This window comes from Eurosta solidaginis, chromosome 2 (assembly GCF_040869045.1).
Source record: "Eurosta solidaginis isolate ZX-2024a chromosome 2, ASM4086904v1, whole genome shotgun sequence".
NCBI classification, from domain to species: Eukaryota; Metazoa; Arthropoda; class Insecta; order Diptera; family Tephritidae; genus Eurosta; species Eurosta solidaginis.
Genome location: NC_090320.1, coordinates 48,320,414 through 48,337,758, shown reverse-complemented (window position 1 = coordinate 48,337,758; position 17,345 = coordinate 48,320,414). Strand labels below are relative to the sequence as shown.

Genomic DNA, 17,345 nt, shown 5'->3' with positions numbered 1-17,345 from the left:
TAAGAGCGAAACCTAGGAGCATTAAACAAGGGGTGGTGCAGGGATACCAACATATCTTATGCCGACGGCTGCACGATAATGGCAACTGGCCCTGGCCCCTCAATAGACAAATGAATAGTTATCAACCTAGTCTTTCTGTTTTTCCACCTCGCGTGATGTTAAACTATTGCCGACCAAGTCCAAGTTTTGTTTACGACGTGGAAGGAACAGATGACGCAAATATTGGACATTCACGTTGATGGCGTTACACTACCGACTGTCTATCACCCAGGAGTGACATTCTATAACACTCTCACCTTCAAAGCGCATGTCTCCGAACTCGTATCTGCACTCAGAACTACCACGGCAAATCTTCTCATGACCCCTGAACACCAACTACATAATGAGGCGAAAGAGCTCAACTTAAAGGAGTTTTTGCTGAACTGTCACAGGGCCGGGAATCCCAGCATATAACTGCCTGATCTAGCCTCGACTCCCAGCGGGATATGGAAAAATCTCCGTAAGCGCTACGATGACATACGGCACCTACCAACTCAGCCGGTAGATGCAGATAAACATATGGAGGCCCTAAGCCTAAACCACACTGAGTCGGTAAATATCTTCGCTTGGTCGCATCCGGTGAACAATGTTGCAAAACTAACTTGTATGTCAATTGGTATGATATTGGTGTTTGTAATATCTAGTATGCCATCCGGTATAATGCTGACGCAGAGGTTGACTAGCGTGTTAAATGGTATGAGCCTGATGCATATACTGACTAGTTTTTCAACTGGCAATTGATATTTCGTAGGACATCGCCGTGTTAAAAATACCAGTTGCTAATATGGACAACAGACAGACCTCTAACTAGTTGGGATTTTTGGCAAACTATTATTCTTCTAGCATACAACCATTTGGTTTGACTGCAGGGTGTGCATAAAGTGCCGTCAAGGTATTCTTAACTCTCTCCTCGCGTTGAGCTTCCACGACAACTTCCTGTCTTTAATGAATCATAGATATATTGTACACGGTTTCTCCTGCAGGGTCACCCGTCCTTGCTTGAGCCTAGTCCTGTTCGGTATCTTATACATCTAACTAAACAACATTATATCCATATTCTCCGCGTTGGCGATCAATCCGATAATCGATGCCCTGGCTTATATGTCCTTAATGGCCTGACAAATCATAGAGCTAATTGTGCATTGTCTAAGAAGTCACCTGACTAGCGGAAGAAGATGAAGAAAGTCAGATTAGATTCTTAGACATGTATTACGCTAAAGTACTTTTACATATCCTTGATTCAAGTTGGAAAGCTTAGGTTCGCCTTTGAAGGATTTAGATCAACAATCTAAAAAAATATCCACATTACTCGGAATCCATTCTAAAAATGCCTTACTTCAAAGGATAATCAGATCCTTTCTTTGTTTTTTGCTACCATCACACTTACGTAATATTTACTTATCAAATACACTACGCACTCTATCCTTCTACATTCAAAGCGAGGCACTTGTGTGGTTATGCTTTGTTTCCAAGCAAAAATGACAAGCGTATTGAATTTGGAACAATGAGATTTCAAGTAATTTAAGTAGATTCCTCTTGGAAACGTCACAGGCATGCTAAACAAAATAAAAGATTAAGCGCAACGCAAAAGGATAATCGAAATTACTCGGCACGAACGCATGCGCATAGGAAATACATTTTTGGTTCACAAAAAAAGAAAAATTAGAGGATCAACAACAAAAAGAAAAAAACACACATAACACATGCTCATTGTGTATGCTTTCTGTATGTAATCTACAAAAACAAAAAAATTGGGCGAAACTGATTTTGAATGGTAATAAATTTTGGAAACAAGAATGAAAATATGTTACAAAGTTAAAACACTAAAATAAATCGAAAAAAAAATATATATGGATATTAAAAGGATCTCACAGCGATAAGCGTGAAATGCACAAAGGACAACATGGTGCCCGGCATTGTTCGTTTGACATTATGAGCATTGTGCTTGTTCTTGTATTGCAGTCTCTTACAATATGGGAAAATCCCCAATTGACTGACCATGAATTTTTGTACAGAGATGAAAGAGGAAATCCAATACATTCAAACGATCGGTTATGAAGTACCTGATGCTTAGCGGAACAGATGCAAGAGAATGCAAGAAATTTGTAGCAAACAGCGCACGCCTTCAAAAGGCACCATCCATTCTACTTGCAGCGCTTTACATTCAAGCAAACAGGTAATTTCATAAATTTATTGAAACTCACCACACCAGCAGACAAGTTGGTTCGTCGTGTGCTAAATATGTATGAATGTACGATCGAGCAAATCTACTTCATATAAAAATGTAAACAAAACAAGTTCAGCAGCTGAGATTGTTTACCTCGTATGCCGGTATTAGTTTTATTTATATATTTTTAGTAACAAACATGTTGCAGCAACATGTTGCGTTTGATGTTTATTGGTGTATAATTCGTTACACATACATTACATACAGAAACACTTTCGAGGCAAGCGATGCATGAAGATCAATTACGGCTCTTCTCATGAAACATCTTATTTCGAAGAGGGTTGGCCAGGAGAAAAGTGGTAATAGATGAATTCGTTGAAAAGGGCGCACGAAGAACTCATTGTATTAATGCAAATGAGTGATTAATAGCAGGTCAACGGTTTCCAATATCTTAGCCACTGGTAAAAAAAGAGATATCGGACAATATATCTGTCCTGGGTTAGCTGACTTTTCACACTCCAGCAGAATAACCACGGTCTGTTACAATTTTTTTAGGAATTACAAATGAGGATCTTGATAAATAGTCAGCTTGCCCAGGTAGCTAAATCCCTCACCGTCAAGGTGTTGTAAGATCGGCGAGTTATTCCACCTATGCCTGTCCATTTGAGAGTTTGGCCTTTAAAAAAATAAATGTAAGGCGCGATAACCTCCGAAGAGATCTAAGGCCGAGCTTCTCTTCCAATTTACGTCGTGCTTTTCTTGACTTTTCCCTACAAATTGGCCGGACGGGACCTACATGTTTTATGCCGATTCAGAACGGCATCTGTAAGGTAGATGAGTTTTCCCTGAGAGCTTTTCATGGCAGAAATATACCCGGAGCGCTTGCCAAACACTGCCGAGGGGCGACCCCGCTTAGAAAAATTTCCCTCTAATTGAAAACCTTATTTCTAAAACTTTGATGTTGTTTTGCCCGGGGTGCGAACCCAGGGCATAAGGTGTGGTAGGCGGAACAAGCTACCATCACACCACGGTGGCCGAGTTTGGCCTTTACGATAGTTTTTTGAGCTCTGTGGCGGCTTTGTGATGTGAGGCGCAACAAGTTGTTGGCTGGCTTTCTGCCCATTACATTCTGTAGGCAAAAACCCGCCGGTGGCGGTATTCGAACCCTGTGGCACCTTATAGAGTTTCCTAATTTCAGGTCCTTTCCCAGCAGGAATAAAGAGAGCCGACGCTGAATCGACGGCACTGCGAAATACTTGTTCTCCTTGACGGTCAACGCTTGTGCTGTTTAAGCCCAGGAACCTCGAGGTATTATTGGGGCTGTGGCTTGGCAAAGTGGATCCAAAAATGCAATCGTCAGGGAGTTACCGTTCCTGAGCCAAAAGCATCGAGAAAATTAGCAAAGTACGGGACATACACTGCACTGTAAAGATGTTGCAATCGTATGTATACTGTATTGGCAGACGACGAACGTATTGTTAGGGCCCAGAAGTTGGTTTCCCTGTCCTACCATTGCCGTTTGGGGCAAGCGATAGCGAGAAGTTGGCGGAGGTGCGCTAAGGCGCGGATATAGGAAGTCTATGAGAGAAAACAGCAACAAAGGCAAACTTCCGCAGTCGACGTTTTAAAGCACTATCCCATAAAACACGTTAGAAATATTATGATAATTCGAAATTAATGTTTTTCTCTTGAACCAAGTTGAGATCCGATTTTTCGTAAATAAGGGGATGACAAATTGTAAGCCGGACGTAACATGCAAAACGAGATTACGCTGAAAACCATGAGTACCTACCCAGCGGTTTTAGAATAAACCCGCTGCAGGTATGCGTACAATTACGAAAGGATTCAAGTGGTTGTGTAGCGTAATTTTTAGCTTATCCAATCCAATTGAACACCTCACCTATCCGTGGCGAATCCTGAGGCTCTGGCGACTCCAAGTTCCTCATAGAACTAGGGGGTGGGGTGATATGGTCTAAAAGGTCCAATGTGGTCCTATTAAATCATTTCCGAGATGGTCCGGCTTCTACCTAAATGGTGCTTGTTACGGGAAAGTACCCGATCTATATCTGGCAAAGGACCATCAATATAGATAATATTAACCACAACCTTCTCGGTGTGTCTTTATCGTTACAACAACAATAACAACAGTACCTCCGGTACGTACGTTTGGCCTTTTCGCTTTCTTGCATTTTAAGGAAGGCAAGGCATGCGTAACTGTTCTGTTGTAAGAGAAGCAGCCGTTTTCCTTGCCAGACAATCTCCAAAAGTACATCAAGTACTTACACTTACATTTTAGCTTTTTTCGAAACGGATAACGATTTTAGGATTGCTCAACATTTTCTCACTTTAGTGAAAGAATTGCTTGTTCCTATGCGCTCTTCCCATTTTCGACTACGCCTTCTGATCAAGGGATTCTAGTACAGGTCTGACATATGAGAGGCAAGTTACCTTGCGAAGCTGCAGTTCTGTAAATTAAACCTTTATGATGGAAGGCAGCAAAGAAGTTATCTTGGAGTTTTAAAGCCGTCATAATCAGAATTCAAGCATTCTATATTTTAACCTTCCTGATGTCAGACAAAATTTGTTAACACATCCCTAACTCATAAGTTATATGGGAGAGTATTTTTTTTTTTTTGATAAGCATTATCTATTTCCATGTAGTTGGGAGGATTTTTTCACAAATCGCGGAACCGTGGGATGATAAGTCTAACTGCAGTGATTGAAAGTGGTAGTTAGCTGGGGGGATCAGTCCATATTTGTTAGAAATTTTGAGTTAGAAGCGTATCTACGAAAATGAATGGAACGGAGTATCTGATAGGCGGAATAGCGGCTGTTGGCGCATTTATTATCATAAATCGACTCGGTGTAAAATCGGTTGCAAACTCAAAAAAGGCCTCTCACTATGTATAAATCCGCTCTCATACTTTTATATGGTGAAAATACGTATACAACTATAAGGCGAGCTGTCAGCCCTTGTCAGCACAAACGTAGTACCATATAAAGGCACTTTTGGCTATTATACAAAATAATGGCTTGTTGGGGGTATACAGAGGTTTGGTTCCAGCTATATATAATCTGTTTGTTATAAGTAGTATTAGGTGAGATGGTGAAGCTCATTTCTAATTTTTATAAAGGTACATTTTGCTAAACTTACGTTGGTTTCGTAGGCCTTTCTCTAATGGATCTCAGTGACTTGACCTATGTTACTGCGGAAATATAAGGGCTACCTTCTCTTGGTGTCAGTTTTCATTACCTCTATGTATATACTTAGCATAGAAGCCATGTACACGACCAGAAACCAAAGACATAACACCACTCCTAAGAATTGATAAATTGCTTTTCAAAGATATACCCTTCACACACATACTTCCAACATGCAACACAAACATGTTAGTCACTGCTTCCAACTAAGTGTGGTAAGTTTCTTACGAGCTACATACATATATAATTAAAATGCAACAAGCTGAGTGATCGTATTGAGAAGGCAATGCATTCTACCAAACACCCGCAAAGCAACTAAAGGCTTTAACTCACCAAACTGCAGTGCCGCTGACAACAAACAATGATCGGTTGCACGTCGCATGGACGACGATCAGTAAAGAAACGATCGAAATGGACGGCACTGATGATGGTGTTGAAAGTTGGTGAATAATACAAATCAGTTCTTTGTGGTGGCTCAAAGCGCGTGGACATAATAACGGGAGATAACTTTCAGTGTACGGGCGTTCAGTGAAAAAATTACTTTTTCTTATTGTGTTTTGAAATATCTACTACAATATATAGAAATACTACTTGTGGAAGTGATAAAAATGTATATAGTATGTATGTAGGAAAGAGAGAGTAGAAGTGAAGGAGTAAGATGATTGGTGGGAAAATATTATTTCAATGGGTTAAAGTGATAATGCAAGCAAAATTGCTAGAGAATTTCATTACAAGTGAAAATTTCTGAGTTGAAAAAAGTGTTGTTTTAATACTTTTTTGTGTTGGAAAAAATTAACAACTAAATTTAAAAACAAATAATTTGAATAAACGTTTAATTGAGATATATATACTCTTTAAGTGTGCATCTATGACGCCAGGGGTGCGGAGCATTAAAGTTGCCTACTTGAAGGCTGTAAAGAAAAGAAATTCTGTGTATTTTCTTAGCCCTTTTTCTGAGAGGATATACGAAAATAGAAATTTGTCGTAACACACACATACATACCTACACACACTTCTCGCATGCATCGTCAACGCATTCGCATTGCACTCAGTCATCGTCTGATGCTATGTTCGTTTTAATTTAGGCTGTTGTTTGCGTCGTCGGTCTCGTTGATGCATGCGACATTATTGCGATGCTGTGTGCGGCCCCATTATGCTCGCACTTAAATATGTCTCATATGACCCCACTTTCGTCGCGGCGCAAACAGTCCTTCAAAAAACGCGTAACGAAAATAGAAATATAAATAAAAGGAAGTGAATGGTAACAAGAAGAAGAAAAAATTGCACTCGTGCTGTGACAGCAATTCTTAAATGTTTGCAGAAATCTCGCACATGTAATTAAAAATATAAAGTCAAACAGAAAAAAATGAATGAGAAAATTCTCTGTCAACTGTTTATGCAGCGCAAACAACCGACGACACGAGTAAGGTGCAAAATCAAAAATTACACACAAACACACACATACTCATATGCGTAACAGCACTTCTTCTGAAAAGTTCTAGTTCAGTGGTGCACAACGCCGGTAGAACTGCGAATACAAACGCAACTGTTTTTGTAGTAGCTAGTAGGGAGAATGGAGAATGTACTGCTTGAAGTACAAGCTAAAACTGATTGACTGTTTGCCTAACTAAATCACTGCGCTCACACGACATGTAGGCGGACGCCGAATAGTTTTCCGAAGCTCTCGAGTGCACCACTGTTCTTGTTTAAGTGCGAGAAATTAAAGGAAGTGCATACGAGCATAAGTCAACAGCGGCAATAACAACAACTCGCTCGCGCGTCGGTGGCGTTGTGCTCTTTTTTCTTCTCGTGTTCGCGGTCGACCGGAAGTTGTTAATATTTATGCGCTTGAGTTTGTGTAACGAACGTGTGTGATGAAGTTTCGGTGATGAGTTGAATTTGTTTCCGTAAGTGACAATTTCGCTGTGTTGCCGGAAATTGGTTGTTGTTGTTGTTGTTAGTCGCGAAAAATGAATGTATATGAATGCTGCTCATTTCATTCAGTATAATTAATTTTTTTTATTACTGGATTTATAATGAAATTTTTTATTTATATTGCCAATAAAATGTGAAATGTCAGCAAAGCGCTTGTCATTCAACGAAATTGGTAATAAAATACCAAATAAATTGGTTATGTGAATAGCAATAAGCAGCTAAAGCTTTGTAAGGCAAAATAAAATGAAGTGCATTAATTTGAAATAAAAACTGAATGAAAGCTGCATTGAAGCGGTTAATGAGAAAAAGTATCAAAAAATGTGTCTGTCCACAGTGCAGAGTTCCACAAATAATTTTCAAAACAACCATGATAAAATACACAAACAAATCTCATCAGTGACAGAGCTTAGATCGGTGTGGTTGAACCTTTATTCAGAAGTGCTACACGGTTTACAAATATAAAACAATGTTGTTAAAATTATGTGGCAACTCTACTAAAAACAATTTTTTCGAGAATTCTACTACGGTTGAAGCGCTTGATATCTACGGTCCCGTTTTCATTTTATTTAAAAGGAAATTGAAGAAAAGGCAACCATGTAAAAGCCTCCAACTCTCCGGGAGAGGTGGTGCGAGATGGCCTAGAAGGCCCAAAGTGGTGATAAGAAATCGTTCCCAACACGTTCGGGCCATTGCCTAAATGCTATTAGTTAGACGAATGTGCTGGATCTATGTCCAGCAAAGGACGATTAACAACTAACACCAATAATAGTATCTTTCAGGGATGTTCTTTTTTGTTAAAATAACATTGGCGCTCGGCGAAATTCCTTATAAACGATAACCAACATCGATAGGGTTGCGGCCACCGTGGTGTGATGGTAGCGCGCTCCGCCTATCACACCGTATGCGCTGGGTTCGCACCCCGGGCAAAGCAACATCAAAATTTTAGAAATAAGGTTTTTCAATTAGAAGAAGATTTTTCTAAGCGGGGTCGCCCCTCGGCAGTGTTTGGCAAGCGCTCCGGGTGTATTTCTGCCATGAAAAGCTCTCAGTGAAAACTCATCTGCCTCGCAGATGCCGTTCGGAGTCGGCATAAAACATGTAGGTCCCGTCCGGCCAATTTGTAGGGAAAATCAAGAGGAGCACGACCCAAATTGGAAGAGCAGCTCGGCCTTAGATCTCTTCGGAGGTTATCGCGCCTTACATTTATTTATTTTTAACATCGATAGGGAATTGGGAGCAGCAAGGGAGATCAAGTTTTCTTCACCTATTTATTCCACCTCAATTGAGATCTTGCGTATTATCTGCTACGAAACTGCAGTGTTGGTAGAAATACTTTCTGCGCAAGTAGCGGTTTATTCATTCGAATAACAGCCATTCGCTTTATTAAACTCCTTCTGCATTTGAAATCACGGAAAGGACTTTAAATCTTCCGAAGTAACAAAACTTTCACCTTCTGGCCACCGCTGCATTATTTTCGATATAGGCCATCCACTATAGAAGATGCAGAAAGATGCATACGCTACAAACTAAACTCTTTGGCGTCTTTTCTGGGCAAAGAAGAAGATTTTACCAACATAGAAATCAGCACTTTTACCAACGCCACTTGGAAATTCGAATATGGTTTCGGTTACAGAAACCAACTGCGTAGGCACGGACACTCATCTCCTTTTACGGGAGCTCAATAAAAATTTAGTGAAGCTTGTTTAAACTCGAGGCAGTTCGGTCACAGTGTTAGAGGCATCCCGCTATGACTCAAACACCAGGTATCGGGTAAATTTTCCCTAAAGAAGGGACAAGAGTGGAGACGAGGTGTGAAGGAAGTAAGGAATCTCGCTTTACACCATCCGGTCCAACATAGACTTGCTTGAGCTCTGCTGTTTATTTTGAGCAGGTTTAGGTCTTGCTTTAAGGGGTCATTCTGATGCGACTAGTATTTTCCAAGCTGGAGTACGGGGTACTGAAAAAGCGTGTAAACGTATGTAGGCAGATTCATAAGATACCACGAGATATGCATTTAGCCGCACAGTCAAATAGGTCTCATGAAAAAAAATGACGCACATTTGCATTCAAAAACACTAGCAAATTGAGAGCAACGGAAGGAATCGGGGACATTCCCGTATTCTATTTAAGCGATCGAGAATCCAAATAATTTTTTAAGTATTTTTTTTCGTGTCAATTGGCAAATGCAAAATTGGTAAATGCAGTTTTTTGGGGTATGCGTAGAGGAACTCATTTTTCCTGAACTAAATCCTATCGAAAAATCGATCGCGCGATATAGGTTAACTTTCGTCCATACAGATCGAACCAGGTTAATGTTTATGGTCCTTTGCCGGATACAGATGCGATACGTTCCGGTATCAAGCACCATTAAGGTACTAGCCCGACCATCTGGGGAAAGTTTGAGTATGACCACATGAAACCTTCAGGCCCATCCCGGCCTCCCACCTCCTAGGCCTATGAGGAACTTTGAGTCACCAGAGCCTTGATTGTTAAAGAAACAGTGTTCGCCCCGGGTAGGTTAGGTTAGAGTGACTGCCTCCACTGTCCGAGCGGAGACTCACGTAGGCCGTTGTGGCCCGTTGTGCTACCACACGGGTGGCCCCTATTTCCTATTACCCTACTTTCGAAGAAGAAGAAAGTTTAGACCCCAGTGAGGCTAAACCAACGCGTTTGCCTAATGAAACGCAAGATGTCGTTTGGGTTTATAGATTCAAGCTCCGCAAGGCACCCAAAATAGTGTCTGTGGAGGCATTGGTATCTGGTTTTTGGCAGTGCGGGACAGTGGCACAGATAGTGCTCAACGCTTTCTATCTCCTCCTCGTCCCTACAGCTGCGGCAGAAGTTATTTGTCTGCAGGCCCATATAGGCACCGTGAGTGCCCATGAGACAGTGACCTGTAAGAAGGCCCACTAGTGGGCTTATAGAGATACGGTTCAACAATATCACCGATCGCGATCTCTTTTCATCCAGCTTAGGCCAGATTTGCTTGGATATACTACATGTAGGTTCCCTCGCCCATCTGGCGTTTGCCTGATCCATGAAAAAAGATCGCAGGTGGTATTTGCAAGTGTTTAGAGGAGGGCTGGCCCAACCAGCGGAGGTTGTTGTTTGCAAGTTGGTGCCTTCCCTAGCTAGCTCATCCGCGGCGCAGTTTCCTGAGATGTCACAGTGGCCAGGAACCCATATTATTCGCCCCGGGTAGGTGACGTTGACAATTAGGTTGGAGAAGTAAAAAAATTGCGCTACACCACCCCTTTTTTCAATTTGGTATTTTAGTCGCCTCTTATGACAGGCACACCTGCGCGGGTTTGTTTTGGTAACGGCTACCAACGGCGCCTGAAAAACACTACAGTGATTTGGCAGCTTTCAGGATTTTTTTTTATTTCCGAACCAGTACAATGTCCTTCCTACTTTGGAACTATCGGTATACACCTCATCCCACATTTAAGTGCGATGTTGTAGCCATCAGTCTTTAGGTGGAATGTACAGAATGGCAGACAGTGTAGCAGATGGTTTTGTTTCCAAAACTCCCGTACTTCTTCTGAATTCTTGAGGCAGGTTTTTTTGTGTGTCTGTCCACCAAACAAGGACTCCGTAGTATGGGATAGTCTTAACAATCGCTGTAAATACCTAATGAGAGAGGGCGATATGCCCCACATATACTGACCTGCAATTGACCTAATTGAAATACATCTTAGGATTACCTAACATTTAACAACATATTGGGGAGGTAGAAACAAAGATCCACAGTTGTGGAAAACCAGAACACATTTTTCTTATAACTAGCTTTTCTTTCATTTAGCTTTACCGTGAAATACAATAGCAGTGAAAGTGACGAAAAATTTAAAAAATCCATAAATTTAACACATTGCATTATACCTTAGAAAAAAAAATATTTTAAAATGTGTGAAAATTTATAAAAAAATGTAAAAGAACGTGCTGTATAAAATAGTGAAAAGAGCGCAATGCAAAAATGTGATTCAAGTCACCAAATACAAGCAATCCCCAAAAAGTGGTAGAATAGTGAGAAAAAACGTGAGCTCTGTTTAAAAATGTCGCAAACAAGGCCAACCGCCATGCCAACATTCACAAAAATGACCTCAATAAACAAACAAAAAACCTGCAACAGAACAAAAATTAAAACATTTCATGCACCACTTGTATGGTCCTGCTTCACACTGCTCTGCAGCGCATCCTTCATGTTCCTCCTACAATGCACACCCGCACATGCGGCAACGAAAACACATAAACAACTACTACAACAACAATGGCGCAATCTCTCACCCGCGCAATTGCTCAAAGAGTATACAGAAATTCCGCTGCCAGCAAATACGAGCCGCGCTGATTTGATTAAGTCGGTGGCCAACATCGAGTCATGGACGGCGCATAGTCGCAATGGGACAAAAAAGCTGCAACGTCTCGCGCAACAGCAACAACGTCAACAGCAACGCGCGCAAAAGCGTAAAAAACAACAAAAACACAGAGGAGAGCACAAATCACACAAACAGCATGATAAATTGCGTAAACAACGCGAACGCGAACAGCAAGAAGAGCAAGAGCATGTACAACAACAAACGCAAACACATCGTAAAACCAAAAGTGGTCGTCACATCGAGAGCAACATAAATAGTAATGAATTTGTTGCAGATAATATTGAGTTTGCAAATGCCATAAACGCCGCTGCTGCTGCGGCTGGTGCTGCTGCTGAGACAACATCAACCACATCGCAATTTGCTGTCAACACAAACAAACGTGCCACATCAATGCAGCAGCGTAAGAAAAATGGCCGTAATGGCAAAAGCAACGGTGCTGCTGCGGGCAACAACAATGGCGGTAATCACAATGGCCACGGCATCAGAGACGTTGGCGGTAATCAACGTGAGAAATTGCACAGAAACGGTAAGTCGCGTCCCTTTATGGAGCATTTTGTTATAACAAAGTACTCGTAAAAAGTTTACTTATTAAGGTTTATAAATATTTCTTAACTAACTGTAAAGGCACATATCAACAACAATTTAACAAGTTTTCTCAGCACAAACAATGGGAAAGGCAATATTTGGTCAATGCGTCAGGACAGTGGGTTTGGGTGTATAAAATATGAATGATCTTCGGTCTTCTAATAGGGTGATTTCTAGGTGCATGAATTCTTGTGTTGAGAGAATCTAAATCTTAGAGAAATCAATTGGATATAAGTCTTTTAATTTAAATCTTGCTGTCTGGTAGCCTTTTCCCAACTTACTTAGTTTGACTGCCATGGTTGGTTGGTTTCTTTTCCTGCTCATTCATGAAGTATGAATCTTTGAAGCGACCATTGCTTAGGTTTGTATTGATGAGATAAAAAGACATTGTTTTGTCACTTCAGTCGTACTAAGAAGCCAGAAACGGATACATGCTAACCTGGGATGCTAACCTGGGCAGCTAGATAAAGATTGGCAGTCCCGAGCCCCTTCGGATGGCAACTTGTCTTTCACCAATCGATTGCCAATATAAAAAAATAAAATAAATGTAAGGCGCGATAACCTCCGAAGAGATCTAAGGCCGAGCTTCAGCCCGAAGGCTGAACAAACTTCAAGTTCAATGAGTGCCAGCACCTCCTCATGTAATGACAGAGTTTAAGGATGCAAGCAGGAAGTTCCAAAGAGTGAAGAATAAGAGGCTATTCGCATTGCTGTTAAAGTAACCAGACCCTACTTAATTTGAATATTATTGGCAATACGGGAGCTCAATATGAAAGAGGATCAAAAATCCAACCAAAATAATACCCGTATCCTTATTTCACTCCTATCACTGGTATCGAAAATTTGTGTGACCTCATATTTTACACTTGAATTCTGCCTCCCATCAGCACGATACAGCACTTTACTACATACTGATACAAACAGTTTGCAGTTTATGAGGAGCTTTTGCAAGGGGTAAGTCACGTTTCGCTACAATCAATATAGTTCATGTATCCCGAATGTCATTTCCATAGCGATGTTATTTTATTACCACCTTGCGGAATGACCAGATTAATTGCTGCTATTTCAACTTAACTTTTCTTAGTTCGGCACAGTCCATCCCAAAGTGATTATCTCTGGAATCACTCTTAAAGGAGTGTTGAAAGGAACCCTGGGCCAGATACGTCTCAGTATTTATTTGCCCGTCATTCCACAAAGGGTCTCATACGGCGTGGCACCAATCGTGTACTGCCGTTAGATCTTCTAAAGATAAACCTCCAACGTCCGATTACAAGTTAAGTTGGTACCAATAATTGGAGCACTGAAGTGTTGAGGAAGGCAACATGGAGCCGATAGTTGGGCCACTGATCATGCAATTAGATCCGTGTCTGACATTGTGGGGTTGACTCTTCCACTGACAGGGCTCACGTTAAACATCCGTCGTAATTGTGCCCCTAGCCTCGACGCCTATTCTTGTGGTTGTTGTCGTTGTAGTGATAAACGACACTCTCTGTAGGTTTTGGGGATTGTTATCGATACAAATGGTGCTTTGCCGTATGTTTATCCGGTACATTACGGCAGCAAGCACCAGTATTAGACCGACCATTTCGGGAACGATTCAACATTACTACATTGAACCTGATAGGCGATCGCCTTCCACCCACTACTACTGCACTTATCAACCCCTTGAATCCCAGTCTCATCGTCTGCTTCACATAATTACATGGAGTAGCTCGGCCTTAATGCCATACAGCAACTCACATTGCCAGTTGCGTTTCCGTTTCCCTTTGCTCCCAGTTATACCACTACTGCTGATTCGTTGAGCTAAAATGGCCTAGTATATTGTCAATCATCGTTTACTTACTCCAGTACCTTTTGGACATAACCCCCCCCTCCCTATATACGGGACTTAGAAATTACCAATTGAAAAGCATGACTGTCGTTGAGGTTCGTGGGGCAGAAAAACCACTCCTGTGGTAGTCGCGTTGGTACCCAAACGTGTAAGTAGTACCGGAGAGTAACGAATTTATATCCGGCAGGGGACTGCATATATTTGTGAAACTCTCCAAAACTGTCGAGGTATTTTCTCAAGTTAAAACAAGAACAAGCTGCTTAGTGCCACCAAAATGTCTTGCACCGCTATGACAGTCCAGATTATCCACGATTGATTATGCCAATGAGACTGTGCAATTCTTACCTCGGCCTTTGTATTGGTAGACATCTGACCATGGATTGCATGCTGGCTTCAACGACGGCCAATAGGATGCGATTTCTAGGCAAACAAGTGAGACATTTCACGCAGTCTACTCCGTTGCGGCAAAAAAAAAAGTGTTATAAGCATTACGCTTCCTAACCGAGAAGATTGTATACACATTGCTGTCCACGACAGGACTTACGAGCTCCGAAAGGCAAGCCTACGCTGGGTTTCATATAGTCCTGAAAGACCACGAAAGCCTCGCACTTATCATGCATGACACTGTTCAAGGCCGTCCGAACTCGCCCGTCAGATTTATTACAATAAATCATGCAATGTTGATGAAGAACCTTAAACAATTTTTAGAAAAATTGCACTGAAGATGAACAATGTGTGTATATTGTGAGCATTCTAACATTGTTACCATCTATGTAAATGGCTTCATAGTCAATGTGAGCCGCAACTCAGTGTTTCTGCTTAAATGGGAAACTACTTTATAGGACGACACGAAGTGCCGCTTTCATCATCTGTTAATTATGTTAGAAATTAAGTGGAAGGTAGCAATCCTTTAGATAACTTCATTTCATTTGTGAATGGGCATACTATATATATGATTCCTCAGTGACAGCAGATGTAGGAATACCGAGCTGCAAGAAGACACGGTTGAGCACGTTCTCTGTTCATCTCTTGCGCTCTCCAGGTCAAGGCTCCAGCTTTTAGGAGGGCAGAGTTGCCAGATCTCGAGGCGGCAATTAAGCTAGGTGCTAAAAAGTGCTAGAAGCGCCAAGAGGACGGAGTTATTCTATAACATAAGTCCTGGCACCTGATTGGGGTTCTTCGTTTGTTCATCAAACAAATTCTGGTAATACTATGGACACATTCAGTCTATGTCAGGTATTTATTGACCGGCCAGTACAACCTAACCTAACTGACAGTCGATGTTTCAGGTAGCATGGAGAAGACGCGAGAGACTAAGCCAGTGATGTACAACGCCGGCAGAGCTTCGATTACAAATGCAACAATTTGTAGTAGTATATGTTTACATGTAGAATGTTTGAGCATAGAACCCACCCATGAGATGTTTAGTGCTTGAAGTACCAGCTTCAACTAATTGACTGCTTGCTTTACTGAACCTCTTTGTGCGCCGAATAGTTTTCCGAAGTTCTCGAGTACATGGCAAGACTAGGCGTACAGTGCCTATCTGCAGATTTCGAAAAAATTTAATAGAAGGAGGAACAATAGATGACCTTTTTTCTAGACTGTGCCGCTTTTCAAAAATTTAGAGATACTTTCGAGATAGATTCGGGAAATATTTGGCGTGGGAATTCTTAAGTGGTTCTACACATCACTTCCACTGTGCAAAGTTCATCAAATAATCATGCATGCCAGCAACAACTATTACAGAAATACGTCACCTACACCAGCACATTTCCCCAAAACATTATACAATTTTATGCTCTTCTATTTTTATAAAAAAATTTCTTTTTACCTTTTGTAACTGTTACAATTTCTTGTTTATTACTCGCTAGTTTTTGCTACTTTTATGTGTTTATGGCATATGTTGTTATTGTAAGTACTATATTGTTGCTTGTCGGTGTGTTATGGCAATATAATTCTACTAGTCGTGCAACACACCACCATCAACCAAAGATATTGTTTATATTTGTTGTTTAAAATATTTGTTGGCAGAGCATTGCAGCTAAATATGGTGCTTCGCTGACTGCCTGCCAACAACTTTGCGGTTCGTAGTACCCACAAAATGATCGATCGCCGGGCATATTTGCAACATTACGCTGCACGCATGCATTCAAGCATATACACACATACATGCATATTTTATAGTTGTACTTAGTTGTACTAGCAGCTAGCTCGTCTCATCCATTCCAAAGTGCAACACGACGATGCTCAGTGACGTGTGAGCGCGTCAAATGTGCGATCGATCTGTCAGTGATAGTATGGCTAGTTGGATGTGTGCCGACGTTTTACAGTTCAGATCGTTGACCAACCAAAACCAAATATGGTTTGGTTTTCCACTTCATTCGCTTGCTAGTTCGTTGTTTATTTGTTGTTGGCTTCGTTGAAGTTGAAAGAACTTTCCATGTGAAAGTCTTTGCAACTTCTTACTCAACCGAATTCCGTCAATCGTATACGGTCATATCGACTCGTCTACATTTGGTAGCTACAGCTTTTGCTTGGACAGGAAGAAATTTTTGAAATTGCTAAACGTGTCCAACGTGATTTGTGGTATGGCTTAGTGGTCTAGCATAGCTAATGAGGAATAGATTGAAATTATTGGATTTCGTTAGAATATAAAATTTACGGAAGTATGAAAGATTGGATTGAGCTTGAACTTCGGAGTAGAGTTCGCAATTTCACGGTGTTGGGTAAATGCAATTTGCATTTAAGGAAAACAAATTGGTTTGATGAATATTGATTTCTCTTACTTTGATGAGAATATGCAAACAGTTCACACCGCATGACTAGAATTCAATAAGAAGTAATATCTTGTTACGAAAAGATTCAGTGAGCATTTTCCCTAAAGATAGAAAGAGAGAGAGATGGATAGAGAAGTCATAAAATTAAAGACAGCATTTATGAGCAAAGATCTGTGAAGTCCGGCATATAAGCGATTGCATGGAATGAATATTATAATATTAGTTACAACCGAAAATCTTATTTTATTAAATGTATAAGACTCCCTGAAGAAGGTGCAAAATACCACCAAAACGCGTAGGAAAGAAAGAACATTTTCTTTGCCTTTATATGAACTGGCCCAAACTTACAGATATATATTTGTCTACCTGGGTCCTGCGATCGCCAGGCTAAGACTCCAGCTATGAGGAGTGGAACGGCTATCAGATCCATAAGCAGC

The 17,345-nt window shown here is 41.0% G+C and overlaps 2 protein-coding genes across 3 annotated transcripts in view; one reads left to right on the top strand and one right to left on the bottom strand.

Moving 5' to 3' along the window:
• Nucleotides 1-17,345, bottom strand: part of LOC137239687 (uncharacterized) — a 568,632-nt gene that overhangs the window by 176,690 nt on the left and 374,597 nt on the right. The window lies entirely within an intron of this gene.
• Nucleotides 11,268-17,345, top strand: part of wb (wing blister) — a 456,603-nt gene continuing 450,525 nt past the window's right edge. For both annotated transcript variants that reach the window (XM_067765253.1, XM_067765254.1), the window contains exon 1: nucleotides 11,268-12,241. In XM_067765253.1, the coding sequence (XP_067621354.1) occupies nucleotides 11,395-12,241 (847 nt within the window). In that variant the 5' untranslated portion in view covers nucleotides 11,268-11,394. The remainder of the gene's footprint in view (nucleotides 12,242-17,345) is intronic.